The sequence below is a fragment of the Phoca vitulina genome, unplaced genomic scaffold, assembly GCF_004348235.1.
Source record: "Phoca vitulina isolate PV1807 unplaced genomic scaffold, GSC_HSeal_1.0 scaffold70, whole genome shotgun sequence".
NCBI classification, from domain to species: domain Eukaryota; kingdom Metazoa; phylum Chordata; class Mammalia; order Carnivora; family Phocidae; genus Phoca; species Phoca vitulina.
Window position 1 is genome coordinate 2,465,127 of NW_022589773.1, and position 25,001 is coordinate 2,490,127.

At 42.0% G+C, this 25,001-nt stretch overlaps 1 protein-coding gene across 5 annotated transcripts in view; it reads left to right on the forward strand.

The window, feature by feature from the left end:
* The window catches only part of NTRK2 (neurotrophic receptor tyrosine kinase 2), a 321,711-nt gene that overhangs the window by 17,889 nt on the left and 278,821 nt on the right, over nucleotides 1-25,001 (forward strand). For all 5 annotated transcript variants that reach the window (XM_032392948.1, XM_032392947.1, XM_032392949.1 and 2 more), the window contains exons 2-5: nucleotides 8,751-8,825; nucleotides 8,940-9,011; nucleotides 13,631-13,699; nucleotides 16,337-16,491. In XM_032392948.1, coding sequence (XP_032248839.1) covers nucleotides 8,751-8,825; nucleotides 8,940-9,011; nucleotides 13,631-13,699; nucleotides 16,337-16,491 — 371 coding nt within the window. The remainder of the gene's footprint in view (nucleotides 1-8,750; nucleotides 8,826-8,939; nucleotides 9,012-13,630; nucleotides 13,700-16,336; nucleotides 16,492-25,001) is intronic.

A 25,001-nucleotide genomic window follows, 5' to 3' on the forward strand; every position in this document is an offset into this window, starting at 1 on the left:
AGTTGGTGGCTAATAAGAAAATGTAAAAAATAAAAAATAAAGGACCCTGTGTTGACTGGATGTTGATCTGGACCACATGCGATGCTGTGACTTCCTGTCAGCTTATAAGGTTTACCCGTCACATGATGTAGGCTGGGGTCCAGTCCTAAGTCTATGTGGAAGGCTATGCTAATATGTCCAATTAAACTCACCTTTCCTGGGGAGAAGACCAGTGTATTTTATGTAGAAAGCCAACTTTGCATCATCAATTTCTCTGGTCATCAATTGTGGTGTTCCTTGGTGGCAACCGCCTTGTAGCTAGAGAGAGAGGAGGAAAATGCTGTATAAATACCCAGAAACCCAGAGCATAATTTTTCTTCATACGATTTTGCTGCCATTTTCTTACATGTGTGTGCTGAAGGGAACGGGGCCATTATCAAGTCCAAATGTCCTCTGTCATGGGCGTGGGCACTGGAGGTGGGCTGGGAGTGAGCTTGGCAGCTGGGGGGTGACCAGGCCAGCCTTGGAACCTCTGTCCTCTGCTGATCGTTGATCATGACTGGCATTCATGGAGGTCCTCATATGGGATCTCAGATGCCCTCATGGGGTGTGGTCTCCTAATTTCCCCCACACCCTTACCAACGAGGAAGCTGAGAGCCTGGGGCACTTGCCCCTGGTCGTATAGCTCATAAGATGTGAAGCTAGCGGAGTGCGTTTGTCCCTCACACGACACCACTGATTGTTTTCCAGCCACTTGAATTCTTAAATTCCTGGGGTAGTTGGGCTCTTCTAGGAAACTGCAGTTCCCAGAGCATGCCATTGTGGAAGCATCTGAAGATTTCTCAGTTATCTCCTCTTACCACTCTATGTCCATAGAATGCATGAGAGCCTTCTGTAAAATGTCCTCATTCCTCTTCATCGACTGTTGTTTTTAGGCCTTGATATCTTGAAGGTCCCTTTGGTAGACATTTTAGAAACTCTTCTGTACTGGGGGTGCTGGTTTGACAAGTCGGCAGCCCTCATGGTGTGATGCAGGGGCCCCGAGCTCAGAATCGAGAGGCAGGTAGACATGGGTGCAGATCCCGTTGGGCAGCTGTGTGACCTTGGGTAAGTGACCTGGTATGGTTTTGCCTCCGTTTTCTCTTCTGAAAAGTGGAAGTAATCAGAATGCTCTCCTGGTAGCATTGTTGTGTCAAAGGGCACCCTTAATCCCTGGGTACCCCAGTGCCTGGCAGACAGCACTCCACCAAAGGAAATTGCTGGTCCACCTTTATGCCCACGGCCGAAAAGAAGCTGGAAGTGCTCAGGCCAAACAGCATGCCCTAGTAGGCCATTTGGATTTAAGTTCTGAGCATGCTTATCTGGTCTTCTCTGCATTCATGTCTTCACAGTTGGGGTGATGCGCCCTCTCATAAGAATGGACCAATCTATTGGTTTATTCTTGTAAAAATACATTGAGAGATTACTACCTGGAGCCTTGCTTTGGTCCATCAGATAATCGCTTGCACCTGCTCAGGGATTGACATTCAAAACTCTCAGCATTTTTGCTGAGAGACTGAAGCTGCCTCGCTATGAACCCGGGAACCAAGGGCAGTATTTTTTTTAAGGACTATTCTAGTCCTTATGAAAGAAATCTTCTGGCAGAGAGGATCCCATCCACATCAGTGTTGAAGTGCCTCACCCCATGGCTGTAAGCCTGGGTGCATATCACAATCTCATGTGGCAGCATGAGTTCTACTTTTATTAGCTTATTTATTTATTTGGTAGTGGTGGGGTGTGGTGTGGAGGGTAGCCAGGGTAGTGGGAAGTGATTCCATTTGGAGGAGTGGCCATTAGAAATATTCACTGCTGTTTCTATTTCTTTCTGATGTGTTGCCAAAGTACAGTTCGGGCAATAAAGTCTAAGCTAAAGGGAAATTTTACTTTTGAGCAATACTGCTGTTAAGCTAATACACATGAAGACAAGATGCATAAAAGCCACTCTTTGTTCCTTCGGAAGATTACCTGTAGGAATTATTTGGTAGGCTGTTCAAGCCAAGGTGAAATCGTTTCAAATGGGATGAGTACCCTTTCCAGGAACCTGTAATTCAGAAATGTTTCTGTGAATTTTCCCTAAAATTACCTCTTCTCTCCTTTTCCAAAAAGCCACCCATACGCTTTTTGTTAAGTGTAAGGGGAAGAAATTCTTTACCCTCCAGAAAATGTCTTAGTGAAGGTCCTGGATGTCAAGTTGAGACTGGAGAAGCTTTGGGGACAATCTAGAACAAAATGGCAAATAGTATGGACTTTGCTTATGTTCACGTTCTTTACCTTTCGACTTTCTGGTCACTCCACAAGCCCTTACCTCCATTTAGGCCTCTGCTGACCTGCCCAATCACATATTGTAATTCCTTCCGCTGCGTCCTCTCAGCATGCTTGTTCCTCTGCTTGGGCCCTTCTCTTATGGGCCCATCAAATACTGTGGCAGTGAGCACTGACACTCAGAGGACATGTCCTTCAAGGTCAAGAACCACTGGATCTGAAGACTCTTGCAGGCCATTTCTAGTCTTAACATTCTCGAGCCTGAGGGGGTCAGTGGCAAATTGATGCTCATCTTCGGAGAGTGATTAGTTTTTATCATTAAAAAAATCAGTTGGGTTGAATATGTTGTATGCTTGCAATCTAAATTTACTTCTAGATTGGACTAATTTTGCTTTTGACATTGGCTCTCCGTCCTCCTCTGTTAATGTCTTTACTTTGTTTCTTTGTTTTCTATGTGATTGTTTCCTATTGTCACACATGTGTGTTTATGTGTGGTCTTCCCAATGGGATAACAAAAACTCCCAAGTGGAGGGCCCGTGGATATGTTTGATTGCTTTAAGTCAACAACGTCCCAAGAACATCAGCTCTGTACTAGGAAGCAGAGATGCAGTGAGATGAATAAGACCCTTCCCTCAGAGGAGTTTAACAGCTCAGTTGGGGAGTCAGGTTAAGAGAAAAATACAGTTGTGGTACAAAGAGAACCTTCATTCTCCCTAATTCTCTCTCTCTCTTTTTTTTTCTTAAAGATTTTATTTATTTATTTGAAAGAGAGAGAGAGCACAAGTCGGCAGAGCGGCAGGCAGAGGGAGAGGGAGAAGCAGGCGACCACCGAGCAGGGAGCCCGACGCAGGGCTCGATCCCAGGACCCTGGGACCATGACCTGAGCCGAAGGCAGACGCTTAACGACTGAGCCACCCAGGCGCCCCTCTCCCTTTTTTAAAGATTTTATTTATTTATTTGAGAGAGAGAGAGAGAGCACAAAGGGAGAAGCAAACTCCCCACTGAGCAGAGAGCCCCTGGGACCATGACCTGAGCTGAAGGCAGACGCTTAACCGACTGAGCCACCCAGGTGCCCCTCATTCTCTAATTCTTAAGTACAAAGTTAAGAAGTACAATAAGGGCTTAAAAAAAATGATTGCCAACTGATGGAGTAAAAATATTCTGAATGGAAAAAAGTCTTTTTGGTGTCGCCCCCAAATCAATCAGTATTCTAGGTAATGTAGGGTCCCAGAATAGATTTGGGTAAATTCACTGAAAAGCCCCTTGAATATGTGATTCAGCTTTTAGGGCAATAGGCAGTGATTCTGGGATGTAGCAAAAGTGAAAAGCAACAACTAAAACAACCCTCATAATATGAGGTCCTGTATGTAGGTTCAAGAAAGAAGGAAGGCATATTCTGGCAAAATAGGAGGGTTGGAGTCCAACAGTGATTCTAGACAGATCACCGATGGAGGGGTGGGCCGCAGAGGCTGGGAGGCCGAGGACATAAATGGAAAAATTCTTAAGGAGTACCAAATTAAAGAAATCCAAACCCACCGCATCTGCGTGTCACCATTTAAAGGCAGCTGACTTGCCTAAAGGTGAATGAAGGCAGGGTCTTGCAGGGTAGGGCTGCAGAAGCATAGTTTTCTGTGAAGAATCATAGCTCTGCTGAACTCATGTGCATTCCCTTCACAGACAGGTGCTGGGACATGGGCTCTGGGCGGACGTCTTGTGCCTTAAAACCCCTGGGGCCCAAGCTTTCCAGAACAGTGGGCATAGGTCAGAGGAGTTAGGGGTTGTCATGGAGAGAAAGCCGCTGAGGAAGGCTTGTGCCAAAATGCCAGGCTTTCCCACTGCTTCGCGGGGGAACGAAACCCTTCTTGCGGATGTGCTTTATTTAGCCAGGTTTGCCTCAGTCAAGAGCCCTCAGAGTTTCGTGGCACTGTGACTGGAGTGATGGAGAAGCCTGGCCTGGATGTGCATCTTCCAGCTGTGTGCCCTGGCTGCCACTTTCTCTCTCCTTCCTAACCCAGGGTTGGTCTCTGCAGCTGATGGCTCCAGGCCTGGTGTGGCCAATAGCCTGCGGGAGGCACGTGGAAATCACCAGTAGGGGGCAGCCCAACATGCTCCTTAATCTGCTGGTTCCTGTCCGGGGCTCTGGGGCTGGGAGCACAAGGCTGTCAGAATGCCTTTTCAGTGGTCCAGGGAACCATGAACTTGAGCCCAGGGGTATGTGACCACCTCCTAACCCCAAAGCCCTGGGGTCCAGCCTCCCTGCAGTCACTTCACTTGTGTGCCTTTCTCTGTCTCTGTCTTTTTCCATTCCTCTCTCCCTCCCTCCCTTCCTCCCTCCCTCCCTTTTTTCCTTCTTCCCTTCCCCTTCTTTCTTTTTTCTTCCTAAGTTTAAAAATTTCAAAAAAACACAACAACATAAAAATACTTCATGTACTTATATTCGGAACTAGCATGCTAGCATTTTTGTCTTTTTTTGTTACAAGTCTTTTTTAATAAGAGAAATCGTTTTCTAGTTTAATAAGATAAATAGTTTAAGTTTCTTTATCCCAGACCCATCCTCCTTTCCCCAGGTGGCCTTCCTGCGGTCTTCTTTTTATGCTTTACAAATATCCTTGACTGTGAGCATTATGCGGTGTTGTTTTCTGTGTATTTTTAAAAGTTCACATAAATTATTACATATATATGTACATATCAGCGTGGAATTTTGCTTATATAGTCTTCTCACTTAGCGTGAAGATCTCTTCCTAATCACATACAAAGATCTGGTTTTAATTCAGGTTTAATCCTTATTTTTTCTGTTTCTTTTAAAAAATTTTTAAGTTTTAATTCCAGTGTCATTAACATACAATGTAATATTAATTTCAAGCATACAACATAGTGGCTCAACATTTCCATACATCACCCATGCTCATCATGACAGGTGAACTCCTTAATCCCCATCACCTATTTCCCTCATCCCCCTCCCACCTCCCCTCTGGTTGTTTTCTGTTTCTGTTTCTTTTTTTTTTTTTTAAGATTTTTTATTTATTTAACTAATCTCTACACCCATCATGGGGCTTGAACTCACAACCCCGAGAGCAAGAGTTGCATGCTCTTCCAACTGAGCCAGCCGGGCGCCCCCTCTGTTTCTTAATCGATGGACACTTGGGTTGTTTCTGACTTCGATTTCTGACTGTATTACAGTGAATATTCTTGTATATGTCTCTGTGTGTACATGTGTAAGATTTTTCTCAGGTAAATATCTGGAAACGGGATTCTTGGGTTGTAAAGTGTGCTGATGTATCATTTGCCAGGATAAACTGCTCGTCAAAGTGATTGTACTTATTTACACTCCCTCCAACAATGTAAGAGAAATCCCCCACATCCTTGCAAATGCTTTATATTGTCAGACTTTAAACATGTTGTCCATCTAGTGGGAGAGGAGTGGTATGTCCTTGTTTTAATTTGCACTTCAGATTTCTTGTGGGGTGAGCAGTTTTTCATCTGTTTCTTGGCCACTGAAGTTTTCCTTCTGTGAATTGTCTGTTATTACCTGTACTAGTTTCCATTCTAACCCTGTGATTCCTCACTTCATGGTAGCTCAGGAAACTTTCTTGGGAGTGGGGGTAGAATCGATGAGCAGTTTACAGCCAGCAGCTATGTTGCCAGTAGGTCTGCAGATGGTAACTTACGAGGGGCAGTTCTTGGCATCTGGAGTGCACTTGCCTGTCTTTTAATCCAGCTCTTCTGTTCGTTTTTCCATTCTGACTAGGAGAAACATTCATGATTTATCCAGGGCATTCCTGCCTCCACAGTGGAAAAGTATTCTCTAGTGACCATTTTTCATAATTTCACATGGTTCTTTTGATGGTTTTCAGCACAATCTCCTGTCTGGTCTTAGATCCAAGAACTGTTACGCTTTGCCTAACGTCTGACATATTTTCATCTTGTGAACACTGTGAATTTAACCACTGATGAAATTTATCTCCTTTTCCTTCTTTTCTAGGGTGTCGGTGACTGGAAGGCTTAAAATTAAGCCTGTTACCCTTTATCTCTGCCCCCCTTTTTTTCTTCTATGTCCTCCATTCTAATTTGTGTTAGCTCATTGTATTTTATTGAATACAGCTGGGGAGTTTATCAATTAAAATCTGATGAAAAATGAAATAAAAAAAAGGCTGCCAAAAACTAAAAGAAAAGTTAAAGATAAATGCTTTGTGCCACAGCAGTTGACTAAGTACCTGTTGAATATCAGGCCCCTGTCATAAGCATGGAGGATACAGTGACGATCTCACCCAGAGAGCTGAAAAATTCTTAGATGATTTCAGAACAGTGACAGACACCACGCTAGCTCAGCTATAAGGTAGGAACAGACTTCTCTGGAAGTCCTGGCTATGACTGCAAAGGAAAACTTGCCCATGCTATCTGCCCTTTTTGCTGCCAATTACATGAAAAAGGCATTGATATTTAGGGGGTCTCTGGAATGAAGTTCTTATTGGGAGATAATTTAGAAGAGGGTGGTCACTATGGTCTCTATTGAAAATGTTAGTGGAATAATTTAATCTAAAGTTTGATTTAAAATCCTGATGTTGAAAATTGTTTAAGCATTAGGCTGGAGTCTTAAAAGTATTTCCTTCCAGTGTAGTAGAAGGAGAGCAGGGAATGAATCCCTCCTGTGCATCTATTAAGTGCCAGTCCCTGGATATCAGGGAGAACCAAGATCTTCGAGCAGAAGATGCCTCCTTCTATCTTGGAAGTTGCTTTTCTTTTTCTTTTCTTTTCTTTTCTTTTTTTTATGAAACAGAGAACAGTGTTTATGTGGATCCTTTGAAAATTATTTTTCTTTGGTGTGATTTTGCTTTCTCAGAGCATTTCCTTATTTTACTTTATTTCTAAAATTTATTTTCTAAAAATAGATGCCCCAACTCTTACCCTGTATCTTGACATCTGTTTTTCCTTTTATGGATTGTGTAGAAGAAGGGACCTATAGATGCTGTATCTTCTCCCCCACTGGTTACTGTTTTTCATTTTAACTCACAGTGGTACGAGCAGGGCTACATATTTGTTTTCAAGTGTCTTAATTGGGATATGTTACATATCTTAAATTTTTTTTTGAAAAAGAGAGGGGAAGACCCATCCTGACACAAGTTCTTATAGTGCCTTTGGAACTTCAGTTGTTGCCCATCCATGGATGTCCATCCATCCATCTATCCATCTGTCCATCCACCCACCCACCCATCCACCCATCTATCTACCCTTTATCCTTTGAATACCTGCCTTGTGCAAGGTACTTTGCTAGATGCTGTGGTGTTATTAAGAGTTATAGAACAGGATCCAGCTGTCTTCAAAGAGGTTATGACCTAAGAAAAATGAATAGACAGCTACTTGAATAACTGTAGCACAAGGGTAGTCCATGGTGGTCGGTTTAATAGCTTTGTGTTTGTATTACTAGGGATTTTATTGGTTGGAAGTGACAGAAATTCAGATCAAAGTTCCGTTAGTGACATCTGACCTCAGAGATATCTGGATCCAAGGGCTCAAGTGGCATTTTTCAGGCCCTCTCTCTTATTATATCTCGTAGCTCTTTTTCCTTCTGTGTGCTGACTTCATTATTAGACAGTCTCTTTCCTCGTGGCAGAAAAACTTCTCATGGAGGCCCTGGGACTGTATAATCTTTCTACTAGGATCCCAGGGAAAGAGTCTCTTTCTGTCCCAGCATCATCTATTCAGTTTTAGGGAAAATTTTCACTGGTCTGGTTGAGGCCACATGAACATCTCTAAGCCAATCATCATGGCCAAGGGGATGGAATTCTGTCGCCACTTTCCTCCTGTACTTGAGGGTCTGGTGGGTGGGGAAAAGGAGGGTTCCTGCAGAAACTAGGACCATGTGGGCTTTGTGAATGTGGTTCCTGAAAGGAGATATTGATAGTAGTGCTGACCAAGGCAGAAAAAGGGGATCCTGGGCCCGGAAAAGAGGGAGTAGGAAGAAAGGAAGGGAGTGGAGGAGGGAGGGAAAGGGGAGGAGAATTGGCGTCAGTGTTTTAGGAGGTAAAAAGAAGGACTGACTGGTTGTCCTGGCGTGTAGGGAAAGATGTAATCTGTCTTGCGTGTGATGATGCCAGCATCCCTGTGGCTGTCACCATAAGGAGGAAACACTTTTGAGAGGTAGCGGATGCATTTCCAGGTTGTTTTCCCCTCTGTACACAGGGGATACCTTGAAAGGGAAGGCAGGCCGAATTTGTTAGTTGGAAGTGATAAAGGATTAAGAAAAAAAGGAAACTCGGTGAACCTGTCGTTGACCTTGAAACCTGCTCAATCATGGTTTCTTCTCAGTCACATTCAGTTTTCCTCCTCTTCTGTATTTTAAGGAAACAGGTGGGGCTCGGGTGGGTGGGGAGGGCTCGCCACCCTGGTGAGGTAGGATGGATGCTACCACTTCTTTTCATGTACTGTCTGCATTCTGAGTGACTGGTTTTCACTCTCCGCGCTTTTTGCAGCTACATTGCCAATCAGAAAAGGTTGGAAATCATCAACGAAGATGACGTTGAAGCTTATGCAGGACTGAAAAATCTGTAAGTACTCCGGACTGGCGTACCTTATCTCAGAACTTTTTCTTATGCTCTGTTATAGTCAAGCAGGCATTAACCAGTTCGTTCTAATGTACGTGCAATTTTGTGTTTTCTTAGGACAATCGTGGATTCTGGATTAAAATTTGTGGCTCATAAAGCGTTTCTGAAAAACAGCAACTTACAGCACATGTAAGTAAAGTTTGATTCTTTTGCTTCCCAGGACCCAATGTATTCAATATTTTTCTTCTCTCTTTTCCAAGACTCAACCTCTTTTTTTTTTTTTTTTTTTTAAGTTAGCATAGATGTGACAATAGCTTAGAAATGTTAGCTTTGATTTTTGAATAGCTTCAGAGGGGTACTTAGAACAGCCTGTGTATTCCCTTTCATGGATTTCTGGGCCATTTCCATCTTGGACGGAGCAGTAGGCCAACGGCAGAGTCTGATGTGAAAACTATGTCCTGGTACACGGTCCTTGATTCTTTTCCTTGGAATCATGACATGTTCCCTGGAAGACATCAAACTAGTGGAATTGAAAGAAACTGACTTGGCCTTGGCCTTTTTAGGGAACTAAAAATTACCAACACTCCCCCCGCCCCCGTAGATCCTCTTTTGAAAGTTCATTTTCTCAAAGCTACCTGTCGTGGTTGATAAAAGTGGGGAAAAATCGATCATGGGACCCGCCGAAGGTTCAGACGATTATAAAATAGCAAGTGTTTGCACCAAAGTCATGTTGATGCTTTGTCAACTGAAGTCAGCTGGAAATACGGACAGTGGGATCCCTCAGGGTGTTTGCTGCTAGGTCCTGTCAGATGAGGGCCTGTCGTCCAAAAGGTATGGCCTTCCTGGGAGGTTTCTTCATTCAACAGAGGCTCACCTGCCCCTCGGCTCAGATTGGTGTTCCCTAAGCCCTAGAGTGTTCAGCAGAGGCACGTTGCCTGCATTTGTTGGCTTTTGGGTGCTTTGCAAATTCTCTGTAATGATGCTTTGTGTCTCCTCATCTACAGTTTACCTGTAGGACTCTCTCCTGTTGAATTTTCTGACAGTTGGCAGGGAAGATCTTTTTGGTTCCCATTTCAGGGACATAAAACCAGACTGAGGAAGTTCGAAGATTTGCTCAGGTCCACAAATGGAAAGTGACAAGAGTTATGACTCCAGGGCCCACCCCTGGCCAAGCTCTTACAGTAAGAGCACGGGAAATAAAATCTATGCCATCCATGTAATTAGAGAACCGGCCCTTCTTATAATATTTGTCCTCTTTCTTTTCTTGGGGAGAACAGCTCCCCAGAGGATTTCCATGCCAGTTATGAAAGAAAATCATTCTCTCTGAGCAGGTCTCCTGGACACTCTACAGAGATTTGTTGATTTTATGAAAGGCCTTTTTTTGCTAAAGCCAGTTTCATGACTTCGTATTTTATAGGTGGCATTAATGATGAAGTCTATTTAAAAATAATGTCTGTAGAATGAAGATAGAAAACATTCAGCAAAAATGTGATAAAACTCCACGGAACTGGATTAACACATTTCATTTAAATGCTTCTCTGGCGTCATCTCTGTGGTTGGCTTGCCTACACAAATCTGATGTCTGTGTAGGTCTTGAGGGCATGAACAAGAGAGAAGTCGGAGAGGAAAAAAAGTCAAAATGCTCTAAAGCCATCGCTTAAATGTAATTAATGACCTCAGTGGTTAAGTTCTGGTATTTTCATTACAGCTAACATTCTACCTGAATTACTCTCCTGACCCCATTTTATTGGCTCTTTTACCCCATCACTTCCCCTAACGATGTGATGTGTGCAGTGGGCTTTGGTTAATTGTCGTTTTAGTAATTAATGTATTTATTTATAAGGGGACTTATTCATAAAGGGCTTACTCTACCTCTTCATACTTTCCCTTCCTGCCTGTTGCATGCCATTTATAGGAAAACCAAAGCCACCTGGTGTATCTTTTCAGGGTGCTATATGGTAGAATAATTTTATCGGCATTCTATGTGCTGTCAACAACTTATATAAAACCAACTATCTATCCCTGTCTCCCAAAGAGGTATCATTTGTTATGGAAAACCAAAGAGATGGACATACCTTAGAGAGTTTCTTTAAAAGGCAGTAGCCGGGAAGCCAGGTCATTGGTCAAGCAGCAAAAACTCTATTGACATTTGTAGGCATGATCAAATACTAAGACAGAACAAAGTTAGATGATATTTAGCAGCCATAAGACCAGTAAGCTTCATATACAGTGTTCATGGATGAAAGAGGTTCCTAATCACCAGAATTAAATTAAATTAAGCAGTTGGCTTTGAGAATGGCAGGGAGAGAGGAGGGAGCAAATCAGGTGTCTGCCTTTGCAGACCTGAGTCCCAACCTCTGCTAATGACTGAGGACTTGGGCCCTGGCTTGTTTTTCCTGATTTCCTGCAGTTACCTCGGATATTGACACTGTGGATACCAGGGAGCGGAAAAAGAAACGTGCATTAGAAGCTGTTTCTCTTTACTCCGGGGGTACACTGATTATCTCTGAGTCTCCCCAACAATATAACAATGTGCTCAAGAGCAATCTATTTCACTTCGGGTTTGAGGGAGATTCGGATTGGATCCTGCCTCACCGCCCCTCCCTCTGCCCTGGGCATATTCAACATCACATGGGGCCTGTCCACCGCCCCTGTGGCTGGTCACTGAGTTTATTTCTTGGTGCCTTTAATTCCTCCCCGGCGTCTGAGAACCCAGGGGTTCTGAGAAAAGCCAGTGTTTGTATTTTCCAGGGGCTTTGCAGAGGTGCTAATTAGTTCCTTTGCAGAGTTCTGTCATCAAACAGTAAGAGGATTGTTGACTTTTCTTCCTCCCCTCCCCCTCTTTTTTGGCTTTTGGCCCCAATAATAAGTATGGTTCATAAAACTCATCTTGTTCTTCGGCGTGTGATCCCACTGCGGGCTGTGCGGCTGGCAGCCGGACAGGACCAGCTGCTGCCGGTGCCGGCCCGGGGCTTCGTCGCTGACCAGGACCTTGACCAAGAGTGTCCTCTTTCTTTGCCCCCTCTCTCCTGGTTCTTCTTGGGAGGAAGAGTCCTGGTTTTGTTTGTGTTTCCTTCAGAGGGTGGGGGTTTCTGAAGATGCCTGGAGAACACGGGCAGACTGACTTTTCAATGTGTGATACTCCAATGAAGCTCATTCTTAATTCACGTTCCGAAAGAAAAGAGAAAAGATGTATGTGGGCACATTTTACAACTTCCCGGGGGATTATTTTTTCATGTGGGTGAGCACTTTACGCTCAGTGTAAAGACGGAAGAAGTAAGCGTCGAAAGAAGAGGGAACCCTTGTGTAGGTAGGGGTTTGGGTGAGTGCAACTCTCCATATAGAAGGAGGCGGGGTGAGGACACATGCAGTCTCGAATCGGGGGGCCCTGGAGCAGCAGTTTCTGTATTCGTCGCGTGACCAGCCTTGGCTCATACATTAGCTCCTGGGCCCCTCTCTGAGGGGTGACTGGTCGGACATAGCAGGATGTCTGAGCAACCCGTGAGTTTGTTGGGCTGACTCAGCAGACTAGCCTTGGGGAGGGGGCCGGGACTCCTGTGACCCTCAGGTATCCGATTTTTCCCTCCCCGCTAGCACTTGTGTTCCCCAGCAGGAAACAGATCCTAAAAGGCTCATTGCAATTTGTTGAGGGCTTGGCTGTTTTTGTCCAAGTTGATGTTTGTTTTACATTCCTGCTAGTTATTAAACACATGTCTGGAGGCCCAAGCATTGGACACTTTTTGAATAAATTCAACCAGTAAACACATTCACGGAACAAGTCAGCTGCCGGGATTATGGCTCTGAATTTTCCAACTCAGGGCCTCATGGCCCTGATCATCAGACATGGAAACTCCTGCCCACTGAATAAAACTAAGTATTCAGAACACATCAGTAGATTCATTGGTATTTTTTCAATCACAAATATGACTTGGTTTCATTGACTTTTCACCATCTGGTTGGTCCAGAGCTTTTTTTTTTAAGATTTTATTTATTTACTTGACAGAGAGAATGAGCAGGGGGGAGGGGGAGTGGGAGAAGGAGAAGCAGACTCCCTGATGAGCAGGGAGCCTGATGCAGGACTCAATCCCAGGACCCTGAGATCATGGCCTGAGCTGAAGGCAGATGCTTAACTGGCTGAGCCACCCAGGTGCCCCAAAGTCACTGGTTGGTCCAGATCTTAAAATGATACGTTGCTAGGATAGTTTCAGATGAAATCTGACATAGTCCTTGTTTTCTGATATTTTGTTGTTCTTGTCCTCATCATGGAATTATCTGGTTATTTAGAACTCATATATAAACAATGCCCACCAGAGTTATCAATCAGTGGGTGTATTTTTCCTATAAGGATGTGTTAAATTCAGTTTATATTCAGAGTTTTATGTGTCACGTAATTTCAAAATATTCATAATGCTGTTTAGTTTTAAAGCATCTTTTTCCCTACTGAGTTTTATGATTTTAAATTAGATTAATTCTTCCTCTTAATTGTTTGGAGGTCAGAGATCTCTAGGAGGTATATAACTTGCCTCTGAATCAGCATATGAAAAATAAACTTTTGGTTAAGAAAGAGATTAAAAATAGACATTTTGGAAATTATGCCTGCCCCTCCCCTTCCCTTATGAACAAGAATTTTAGGAGAGGCAGGAAAAACTAAGTTGTCATTCCAGATGGAAGAAAGAGACTATGTCGAAGGGAAGCATGAACCATGATCAAATAAAATTATATTTTGAAAAAAAAAATCTCTATTTGCGTACTTTCTTCTTGAGATGTTACATTTTTAATTCACATTTAATGTTTTTGGTTTCTTTCAGCAATTTTACCCGAAATAAACTGATGAGCTTGTCTAGGAAACATTTTCGTCACCTTGACTTGTCTGAGCTGTAAGTAATGATTATTGTCTGGCATTCAGGGAAACAGTTTCAGAGGAAAGAGTAATTAGTATTTTTTTTTTAAATGAGTGATGCTGCAGATCTATTTTTATATCAAAATTCTTAAAAAAATGATTTCTCAGGCTTTGGCCACTTGTTTTTTTTATTCCCTCATAAAAACATGATTAAGTAACCAAAACCCAGAAATCTCAACAGTGAGGTATCATTTAGGATGATTTTAAAAGTTGTTTTTACGTAAAGATTTGTTTTCTAAAGGAGGGAAAGCAGAAAAAGATGGGGGGGGGGAGCTTTATGTTATAAGGGCAACATGTCTCATAGCGTTGGTGATGTCTAGGGCCTAATGGAAAGCAGAGCCAGTCAAGGAGGAAATAGCCATGGGCGGAACTCCCTGGTGTCCACTGGTGCTTGGTGAACGTTGGAGGAGAGGTCGTCTTTCTCCCTCCCTGCCCATCCTTGTGAGATTCTCTTCTGGGTCTGCCACTGCACTCAGGATTTATCCTGATGCTCTAATTTCCTTTGCTGCAAAATGATAGGAAAAAGATCGCCATGTGTTAATGACTGAGCCACCGTTTCCAGGCATGCTCCATTCTTGCGCTAACTGTTGACATTCCTATGGGTAAGTTGCCCAAAGAAGCCCAAGGGAGAGGCTCAGTGTGTCAGTGGGGGGGGGGGCCCAGATGGACAAGGCCTTTGAACACCAGGCTGTAGCTTTTGCTCACACTGTATATATTGCCTGAGTTGAAGGGTCTTCCCCTGCTCGCAAGGAAAAGGTGCAGATAGGTCTTAACGAGGGTTGCCTGGCCGAGTGTCGGCAATGGGCAGTATTTTGGAATACACTCAATTCCCTGGGCTTGAAGTGGTAAGCTTTCTAACCCAGGAATGGGCACGTAAAATTTAAGGAAGATATGAAACAGGGCGAGAGATGCCCAATATGAACCTTTTGAGCATCACTGCGGAACATTTTCTTGACGGGTCAGAAATCAGAGTTCTGACTCCAAATCCACAGGCCTCTGATTTCTCCTGGCAGCAGATTTAATCAAATCACTCAGCAAATGTTAATTGTGTGCCTGGTTGCGAATCAGACTCATGCATTGGGCCGTGGGGACGTAAGGAGGACACTCTCCGTGTTTCAGGATTCTGCTATCTAGTGGGAGAGCTAGAAGCCTAAAGGAACGAGGGTCAGGTGCTGTAGCAATCACTGGAAGAGGGGTTTGCCCATGAACTGAAGAAAGGAGCCAGCTCTCTGCCAGTGTGGTGTGCTCATGTGAACATTGCTATAGTTAGAGCTGAAGATCCTTCGCTTCTTTATCCCTTCTGTGGGTTCGGTCATGCCTTCGTTTTTGAGAGATTCTTTAGTTTTTCGTGTACTTAGAATGCCAGGAAACCTCTTGCAGTAGTTGGAGTTGATGCACTGTGGATCTCTTCTGCCTTAGACTCTGTATCTAGTAGCATCACGTTCTATTTTGTTGTTGGAGGGATACTTGGAGGTGATCAAGCAGACACAAATTAAACGAGGCTGCCATGACCACATTTTCCCCAAAGAGACTCCTGGAAGAGTCTCCAGGGATCCCTGAGATTCTTCGAACCCAACCAGAAAACCACAGGAGTAAATGATGTTGCAAAGCCCAGGTTCTGTCCTCAAGGAAATCTTAAGTATTGTGGTTAATGCCGGGCAGAGCCTATGTAACGATTGTAAATGGCCTCATTTAAAGGCTCATTACCATAAATGGAATTCATCTTAAATAGGCCACTGAGTATTATAAATAAGCATTTAAAGATTTTTTTTTCTTGTGGTTTTTATTTTCCTCTTGACTACTTCCTCTGTTACCAGTTGCAGGCCACGGGAGTCCAGGCAGCTCAGCTGATGGGTGGCTTTCTCTTTGCAGACCCTCCTGCCACGGGCTGAGTAGCTCCATCTGGAGCTCGCTTGCCCTTGCTCTCAGAAACCCTGAGCCTGGGTGTGTGTGTGTGAAGGAGGTCTCAGAGCTCCCTTCCAGGCTCTCTTGTTCACATTTACTCCAACTTTCTTGCATCGGTCCCGCTGAACAGCGGTTGCCCTGTGCGGAAAGCTGGTACCACCTTACTGGCCCTCACATTTCAGCCTTCACTTTGTATTTACGGTCTCATTGTAAAGTCAGATGAAATCGCTTTGCTCTCTGCTGTGGTTTGAGCTTATTAAATGATAACACTTGAATCTCTAGCCTGGTCAGAGATAAGTATGTTAGTGTTCCTGATAACTTAACTATTGGCATCTTCACTGAAGATCTTAATTACTATATAATGGCCGTGGTAAATTTGTTATGGCATCTGATTTTTCCCCATCCTATGAGACATCCTTTTCTAGCCTCTATTATAGTTCTGCCTGTTCCTGTCTTGTTTCCCCATTATTCTGAAAGGTCTTGCATCACTCTGCATCCTTTAGAGTCCACGGTGGTGTTTGCACCTAGCGGAAGATCAGTAAGTATTAGATAAATGAATGAATAAGTATTGTAAAGCTATAAAGGTGGGTATGACTTCCGAAGATTGCTGGCCAGATAGAATTCATAACGTTGTAGTGCTTTGTAAACACTAGCGTAGTTAACACTGAAAAAGAGAAGCCTGATCGGGTTTCATTTTTGTTCCGTGTAGGATCCTGGTGGGCAATCCATTTACATGCTCCTGTGACATTATGTGGATCAAGACTCTTCAGGAGACTAAATCCAGCCCAGAAACTCAGGATTTGTACTGCCTAAATGAAAACAGCAAGAATATTCCCCTGGCAAACCTGCAGATACCCAATTGTGGTAATTTACATTCAAATCAATGAATTCTATTTGCTATTAATTATTCTAATTGCCTTGGTGTAGTAGAGAGTCCGGGAGGATTATCACTACCCAGATTTTATATAGTATGCTGTTGAGGTCTCTGGTGAGCTGGGCAACGTTTGTGTGCAGTGTGGAAAGTCAGCTGGGAGCAACTTTGCTGAATATTTTTTGCAAGTAGAATATTAATTCTGAATGGATGACTTTGAAGCCCATGGAGAAAAAGTAGGCTGTTTATTCCATTGTTTCTTTGTTCATTTGTCTGGTCACGCATTCCTCTATCCATTTATCCATCCATCCAAAAACTATGTGCCAAGAGTGTGATACTTCGTTGGCCATGTTATATACGTGGTTGGCACCTGGAAAATGGAGAGGGAAGGATCTTGCTGTGGTAAAGTGTCCTCAACAGTACAAGAAAATGCACTTTGATCCAGCACATTCCCTTCAACTTGTCTTGCTGCCAGAGGGCTGTGTCTCATGATGGGGCGCCATGAATATGCCCTTACACATGCTTTTCCATGTTTGGGTTTCTAGGCCCCTGCTCAGCCTTGCCCCCACTCCTCCTCAGCATTTGCATCTCCAGAGTCATACAAAGTCCCATCTCTCTGAGAGCCACTGTGTTTACAGGGAAGGAAAACCCGAGTGTTCTGGTTCAGAATTTACTGCTCAGGGCATCTGTGATGTGCCTTGGCAGTCCCCACCTAGGCTGAGGTCAACCAGCTAATCAGCTCACAGTTATATTTGATCTTCTGGCCTAGTGGCTGGCGACACAGCAAAGGCTTCTCGTCTGTGAGGAGTCTGTCTAGGAACCACAAACATTCGATTCTTTGTTTTCAGAAGACCGTATTGTTTGAGGTCAGTTTTTCTTGAAGGAAAATAGAGCTGCTGCTCATTTTTAATGAGAAGGTCATAAAAAGAAAGATAAGTATTTGCTTTTTACCCTAAAGGGGCTCATGAGAGAGCAGTTACTCTTCCCACAGATTTCTCTGTCCTTGAGCCCTTTGGCTTCCTAACAGAGAAATCAGGCTTTGTTCTCTTGCCAACTTCTCTCAGCTTTGCTAGCCAACACTTAAAAAAACCCCCAACTTTTAATATATATTTTTTCCTGATTGATAAGAGGGCGACTGTGCTCTGTTCTGGTATAAATTTGCACCACTGAGAGAAATCACCTAGAGGGACAAGAAATTCAGTGTTGAGTCACCTGGCCTTTTGGCCAGCTTCCCAAGTCCATGGTGTTGTGACCATATTGGTTCAGCAACCACTGAGAGGAAGAAAGAGAGAGCATCGAGCTCCTGCTCTTATTCCACGAACGGCCCCGTAAGATAGACGTCTGTGTTGCCCTTGCCTGAAACCAATTTTCCTTCTTTTTTTTTTTTTTTTAATTTTAATTTTTGGCCATGTTGTCTTGACAGCTTTCGGTGATGCACCCCACCTAATGTGTTGTTGTGAGACCATTGCAGTTGGGGAGGGAAAGAGTGGGAGGGAGCTGGTCCTCATTTTTCCTGATGAATTTGTCAGTTTTTAGTAATTTTTTGTTTGCTACAAATTAGTCAGTGCATCTTGTGAATGAGGGAACTTGGAGAATTCACTGTCCTGATTCAGAGGGAATGTGTTGGATTGCTCCATGAGGATGGTTACGTTCGTGGTAACATTCATAATTGGTTTCAGTGTAGATGATGCTTTTCAAAAAGCAACATTGTAAAAAAGGTGAATGGATAGACTTATTTCTCTACCACTTTTGTACTCTTAAACTGTTATGTTGTTTGTTAATTTTTTCTTTCCAAGTGTTTTTTACTTACTTGTAATTGCACAAGTAATGTTGATACATTTTGTGGTTAAAAAGAACCTCCTGTATTACACATAAAGTTTGTGTTTCTCTTGTTTGTAACATTTCAGGTTAGTGGTTACAGATCTATAATATTCTTTTTAATCAGTGCATGGTATTCGTGCTAGACTCTGTCTTAATTACATTAAAATTTCCACATTGATGGGCATTTAGCTTATTTCCCATTTTTCACACTCCAGAAATGTTTCGACGAGCATCTTTTCATGTGCTCTTTGTACCTGTGTACAGATGAAAAGGTTTTCCTAGAGTACATAGCAGGAAGCAGAAGTTTTGGCTGATATGATTTGCACATTAAAAAACAGCTGTCCCAATTTATAGCCACTCCAGCAAAGCATGTCTTAATATTAGCACACTTCTTATTTGTTTATTTTTCTAAAAAATGGTAGGTCATTGCTTTTTGGTTCGCCTTTTCCTGATGACTATTGGGTATCTTCTGTGTTTATGGGACATTGTGTTTATTCTTTGGTGGATTGCCTATTTATAACCTTTATCTATTTTTCTATAGTGTTTTCCTTTTCCATTTTTAGTGTTTTTTTATTTAATTTTTAAAAAATTTTATTTTATTATGTTATGTTAGTCACCGTACAGTACATCATTTAATTTTTTCTTAACTTGTTTGAAGGTTATAAATTATGTTTCTGTGTTTTTGGAAATATACCCAAATATTCACCACCCATATTAAAACATATTTTTCTTGTAAGTATCTAGAGATAGTTCCAAGACAGGAAAAAATAGTTTTATTTCTTTTTACTTTTTCCTCCCGTCCCTCAGATTATTGTTAACTAGGATTTTGTTTGTAGATTGTTACTTGACTGTTTTGAAGATTTACTATTTCTTTGTATATATCATTAACTTTTGTATCCTACTGCCTTTTGGAGTGGCTTTTCTTTTTGCTGGTGTGTATCCTCTAGTATTTCTTTCAGAGAAACTAAAAAACATAAAATCTTCAAGTCCTTGCCTGGTGGAAAATCAGACTGTATTTGTTCTCAGTGGAATTGGCTGAGTATGCATTTCTAGACTCGAATAAATTCCTTTTAGACCTTTGTAGGTATTGTATTACATTTTTCCTTGTATTCAGTGTCGCTGATGAGAAGCTTGAGGCCAGTCTTATGCTTGCTTCTTGACAGGGAACCTATGCTTTTCTTTTCCTTCTAGAAGCTTTGAAGATTTTCTCCTTTTCTGCGTTATTCTAAAATTTTTAGTGCAACGTAACTAGGTGTGTGTGTGTGTGTGTGTGTGTGTGTTTTAAAAAAATTTGTTTGACATGCAGCCTACTCTTTCAGTATGAAGGGTTTTGTCTGCAGTTCTGGAAGAGTTTTCTAATTTATATAGATGATTGTTTACACTTAAGGGCTCTACCCTCTGTACCCCTCAGCCTCAGTAGCACTTTCCATCTGCTTGTCCTTTTGTGCTGTATTATGGGGAAATGGGTTGACTCATTCCTTTGGCCGTCAGCTATTTCTCCAGATATTGAATTTTTCCCTTTCAACACTCAGTTTCTAATTTCTGCAATCTCAAGTGATTGGTTTTTTTTTTTTTTTTAATAACTGAAACACCCTTTCCTGTGTTGGGGTTCACCATATCTCTAGGGCGTCACCAGCACCTAGCAGTACTGATTTTTTCTGGTAAGGTTCCTGCACTCATTGCTTCTTGTTGGATGCTGTGTCTGCGGTGAGTGGGTAGGGACAGGATGTGAAAAGGCTATTTCTCCTGTTTTGTCTACTTATTTTCTGAACCAGTGGCCCCATGGCTCAGCCAAGGTGGGGCTCCACTCTGTCCTGCAGTCTGCCCCTTCAGTCTGGGGTCAGCCTAGAGCCTCCCTGTTTTGTGCAGTGAATACTTAGTGTCCCTTTGGGGCTGTGCTGATTTTCTTTCATCCCACTCTCTCACTTTCTCTTCTTCAGGTGTTTCTCATGGTGTCTTATCCACTAGTAGTATGTTTTCTCATTTTCCAGCATGGTTCTGGAGTTTTAAAAAATTTTGCATAATATCTGGGGATTTGAGATCAGAAGGGGGGAAACTTCAGTTTAGGGCTTATTCTTATATTACTTCATCACAACAGTTTAGGCTCTTTAAAGAGAAGTTAGGCAAATTGAGCAGTAGATTTATACCAGGTGGTTGGATTTAAATTGTTTCTGAAAGTCCATACTAAAGAAATTGGATAATATGCTATACTGTCTTCAAATTAGATGTCTTGTTTAGAGCATGGATTTGTGGTTGGTTGGCTTTTCTTTTAGGTCTTGCCCTTTGTAGACTTTTAAAATATATATGTTGTATTTAATTACATCACAGATTCATGGAGCTCATCTTCACTTTTTTTTTTTTTTTTGGATGCAACTTGTTAGCTAAGTGTATGAGTAACTCATAAGAGTACTGTTTGGTCTTGTGTGTTTGTTTCGTCATTGTAAGCCAACCATTTGCCAATAACTATGGCTACTGCGTTAATTTGCAACTGGTAACATTTTAATTTCAATAAGAAAGAGCTACTGAGATTTCATTCCTTTATTAGGTGGGCTTTCTTTAAAGACTTCCCCTTTTAGTATTGTACACGTAAGTATTATATTAATGAACTCTCTACATTTTATAAACAAAAATACATCCTCCATGGTGTCAATGTATCCCTTGAATGTAATAGGCATTTGATTAATGTTTGCTGAATTCATCAATTAATAAATGCATGAGCCACGCACGTTATAGTAGTGATCAGGTTGGACCAGATTTTTTTTTAAGATTTTATTTATTTGAGAGCAAGCGAGCGAGCACAAGCAGGGGGGAGGGGCAGAGCGAGAAGCAGACTCCCCATCAAGCAGAGAGCCCGATGTGGGACTCGATCCCAAGCTTAAGGCAGACGCTTAACCGACTGAGCCACTCAGGCACCAGGTTGGACCAGATTTTTATATAATGGTGTAGATATTTCAGTTACGATAACTTAAAGATTTATATTATTCTAGCTAAATCATTCCATATATTAGCATTTTGTCGTTCCCTTTGAAATTTCTGTCATCATCCCATTTTGAAAGAGTCTCACATTCCTTCTGCCCTTAGTGATTAAGTGAGTGTGGTTGGCGCGGCTGGGAAGTTTAATGGCCCTGTTACCATTTGCAGCCCGGTTAGAATGTCTCACAATATTTTTCTAGCAGCCCCTCCTGCCGTGAATTACTGTAAATTTATTCATGCTGGGAAACATGTTGTGGTCTGTTTCTCCACAAGGTCCTTTTTAACCTTAGAAAAACATCATTAATTGCAGTGCAACAAAACACATTCATCTAAAATTTCCACATTAATTGGAAAAAAGGGGTCGCTAGGCACACCGGTTCTGAAGACAGAGATCAAATCACACAAGTTCTAAAGAAAGGTTATTTTGCCAAGGTTGTTGTGCTGATTTAATATAAGAATGCACCCGCTACTTTGATCTTCAGCACTTAGTTTTGCAGTACAGGCCTTTCAATCCTTTCCCCTCACTAAATGGGATTATTAGAGAACAGTATACTTTATACTTTAACTTTTTTATACTATAATTAGGATTTAAATCTCTGCAAGAGAGTTTCTTCAGGAAATGTTAATAGTGGATGAGATGCTCTGTTCTAAGCAGATGGCAAATATATGTAAGAAAGGCATATTCCTCTGGGTCATATCAAAGCAATCCCTCAACCTATTTTACTAGTAACTGGTTACCATAGAACATGCTGTTCCCACAGTGAATATAAGGTGGTAATTCACTTGATACTTGAACTGTACGGCTACTATGTAAAACTCCCTTAGTGGTCCCATGAATTGAAATCAGTCCTGCCTTTGGTTTCCTTGTTATTTATAACAACAATTCCAATTTTCCACTTTCCCAACCTTCAAGCTTTCAGTGGAGAGATTCCTTAAGACACATCAACAAAATATTATTTAGGATGGGAGAGGTCAGTTCACAGGTATCTAGGAGAAGAAGGCTGGTTCCTTGAGGTAAATTGGTTTTCCTAATTTCTTCTTAAGATATACTTTTGGTTGTCACGCTGTGCTTTGCAGTACATGTCTACTTAGCGTATATGTACATAGTCCTTCTTTGTTTCAAACCTGGAAACTAGACTGATAGCAATTCTGCTTTGTTAGTGCTTACAGAAGATTCGAAGGAAATGCTATGTCAGTATTCTGGAAGCTAGATTGATATAACACATTAATTTCTTACCACCTTAGCTGGATTGATTTGTTGTTTCTTTTCTGAAAAACACATACAACATCTAGTTTATTCGTTTGCTTTGCTTTTACTGGGGATCAGGTTCTGTCTCCTAAAATATAGCAAGCTGCACAGTGAACCATTGTTTTCCTTTATCTTTTTAGGATGGCAAATAAAGCTGTTTTTTTTTCTAACCTGTCAGCCGCTGACACAGTTTTTGTATTTAGAAGTTTCCTGGTTGTTGTCACTATAATGACACAGCTCACACAAGCATAGAAGCACAGTTTCCAATTTGGGCTTGGAAAGTCACTTTGCTAATTTTCTGTCATTTTTGTAACTGGGCGTAAAGCAGCTACTTCTAAATAGGTCAGGCTCATTCTGGCTTCTTTCCTGGTAGTGAAACATACATGCTTTAAGAGACAGAGGAATTGGAAGATATGCCAAAAAGAGAGAACGTGAGAGGAGAGGAGAGAGGAGACAAAAATCATAATTTATTTGAATATTTTATGCACAGAATGATGATCGAACACAAAATGAACAGAGCTCAGGGATCACTAGAACAAGATGAGAAAGAACATTATCCCTACTTACAGGTGAAAAATAAAACCCAGACCTGACCCATTTCACTCACTGCAAAGCTGAGTTAATAACTCAAAATGATAAGAGGTTAGTTTTCTTCAACCATTAGAAAGTGAGACCCTGCCTACTTGATTTGCTTTTTATGTTTTTAGGGATAGGTCAACCGAATTCATTTTTACCTAATATCGTACTAAAAATGAGCATTCCTTATCCCTTTGGAATGGTGATAAAGAAATGGAAAGAACCTGCATACTTCAAATTAGTGATCCTAAGACAGAGTCAATTGTCTGGAAGTGTGCGCTCATGGAAGGGAACAGAGGCAGGGCTGAACCCAATAAAGGAGGCAGCCAGTCAATGTATTGGTTAAGGCCATGGACAGAAAGATGAGGGTCAAGCCCAGCTCCCATTCATTAGCTATTCAGTTGTGGTACTTGATAAGCTTTAACTTCATCTGGAAATGGGGATCCTAATGACACCTACTTTCAAGAGTTTTTAGGATGCCAAATAAGCTAATATCGAGAATATTGCAGATGAGGTCTAGCACATATTAAGTACTCAATAAACATGAGCTATTAATGTTATTACTACCATTGATATGAATATGTAGCTTTAAATATATTTTACATCTAAATTTAAATATGTGTATCTTTTATATTTTGTCAAAGTACTTCAAATAAAAATAACAGAGCCACAACAAGATACTACAGAGAAAGGGTGTAGTCAAAAAAGCTTGGGGAATATAAGATCCATGGAAGTGAACTGGTTCCTTTAGAGCAGGACTTCTGGGAGCTTTTAATATGTGATGTATATAGTGAACATCCAGAGTTACGGAAGTTCCCATAGGCTCTTATTTTTTTAAATATTAGATCCCCCCTCTTCCCCACCAAATGTCTCAAGGAGTCTGATTTCCACAGAACACACTTTGGGGAAAGCTCCGTGGACAAGATGATTGCTCAAGCCCCTGCCAAGTTTAAGAATAATAGTCGTAGACGAAAAAACCTAGTGAGCGGTTGTCCAGCCAACACCCATCGTCTAAACCCTCGCTACTCAAAGTGTGGTCTGTGGAACAGGGAGTTTGCTAGAAATGAAGACTCTCGGGCCCCAACCCAGACCTACTGGAAAGAAGCAGCGTTTCTAATCAGATCTGCTGGTGATTCACACGCACATTACAGTTTGGGAGGCCCTGATCTAAAGGAAGTCAGCCTTTTCACCGTGTGGTGGGTGAGGTCCGCAGGCTGGTATGTCCTTTCTGAACACATCCAGGACATTGACATAGAGGTGTCCGTCTGCCTGGGTGGCTGGTCATCTCTTATCTCCAGTGAGGTTTCTGAGTGCAGAGGAAGACTGCTCGCAAGCTTAAATCAGGATCCCATGACAATAGGCCTAGAAGCTCTTGGAAGCATTGCTGAGCTCTGCTCTGTACTTGTGCTGATTTCAAATCTTATTAAGCCAGGAAGTAGTGCCTGGCAAATGGTTTATCCTGCCTTGGCTGTTCATGCATCCCAATTCATTTTTATTGTGCTAATTAAACCTCAAGTGATATTTCAAGTACAGATTGTTTTTTCCATTATTGAATCTTTGGCCAGCCTATTAATGCTTTAGAATTAATGTGAGTCAGATGCTTACTCATTTGTGGAAGACTTTACATCTAAAAGATCTAGACTTGGCCAATTTTGCACAGATTCCTTTGGAGAACTGCTGTGACAGGGTGAGACAATTTGTCTATAAATAAGAGAGACTCATTCTTCCTTCACAAATAGACACGTAATTATTTTCTAAATGAACTAAACTCTTAGGTTATAGATACATATTGGTATTTATGTTCTGTGCTAAAATGGATATATGCAGTCTAGGAAGGAAGTATAGTGTAGCGGTGAAGACCGTGAACTCTGGGTTCGGAATCCT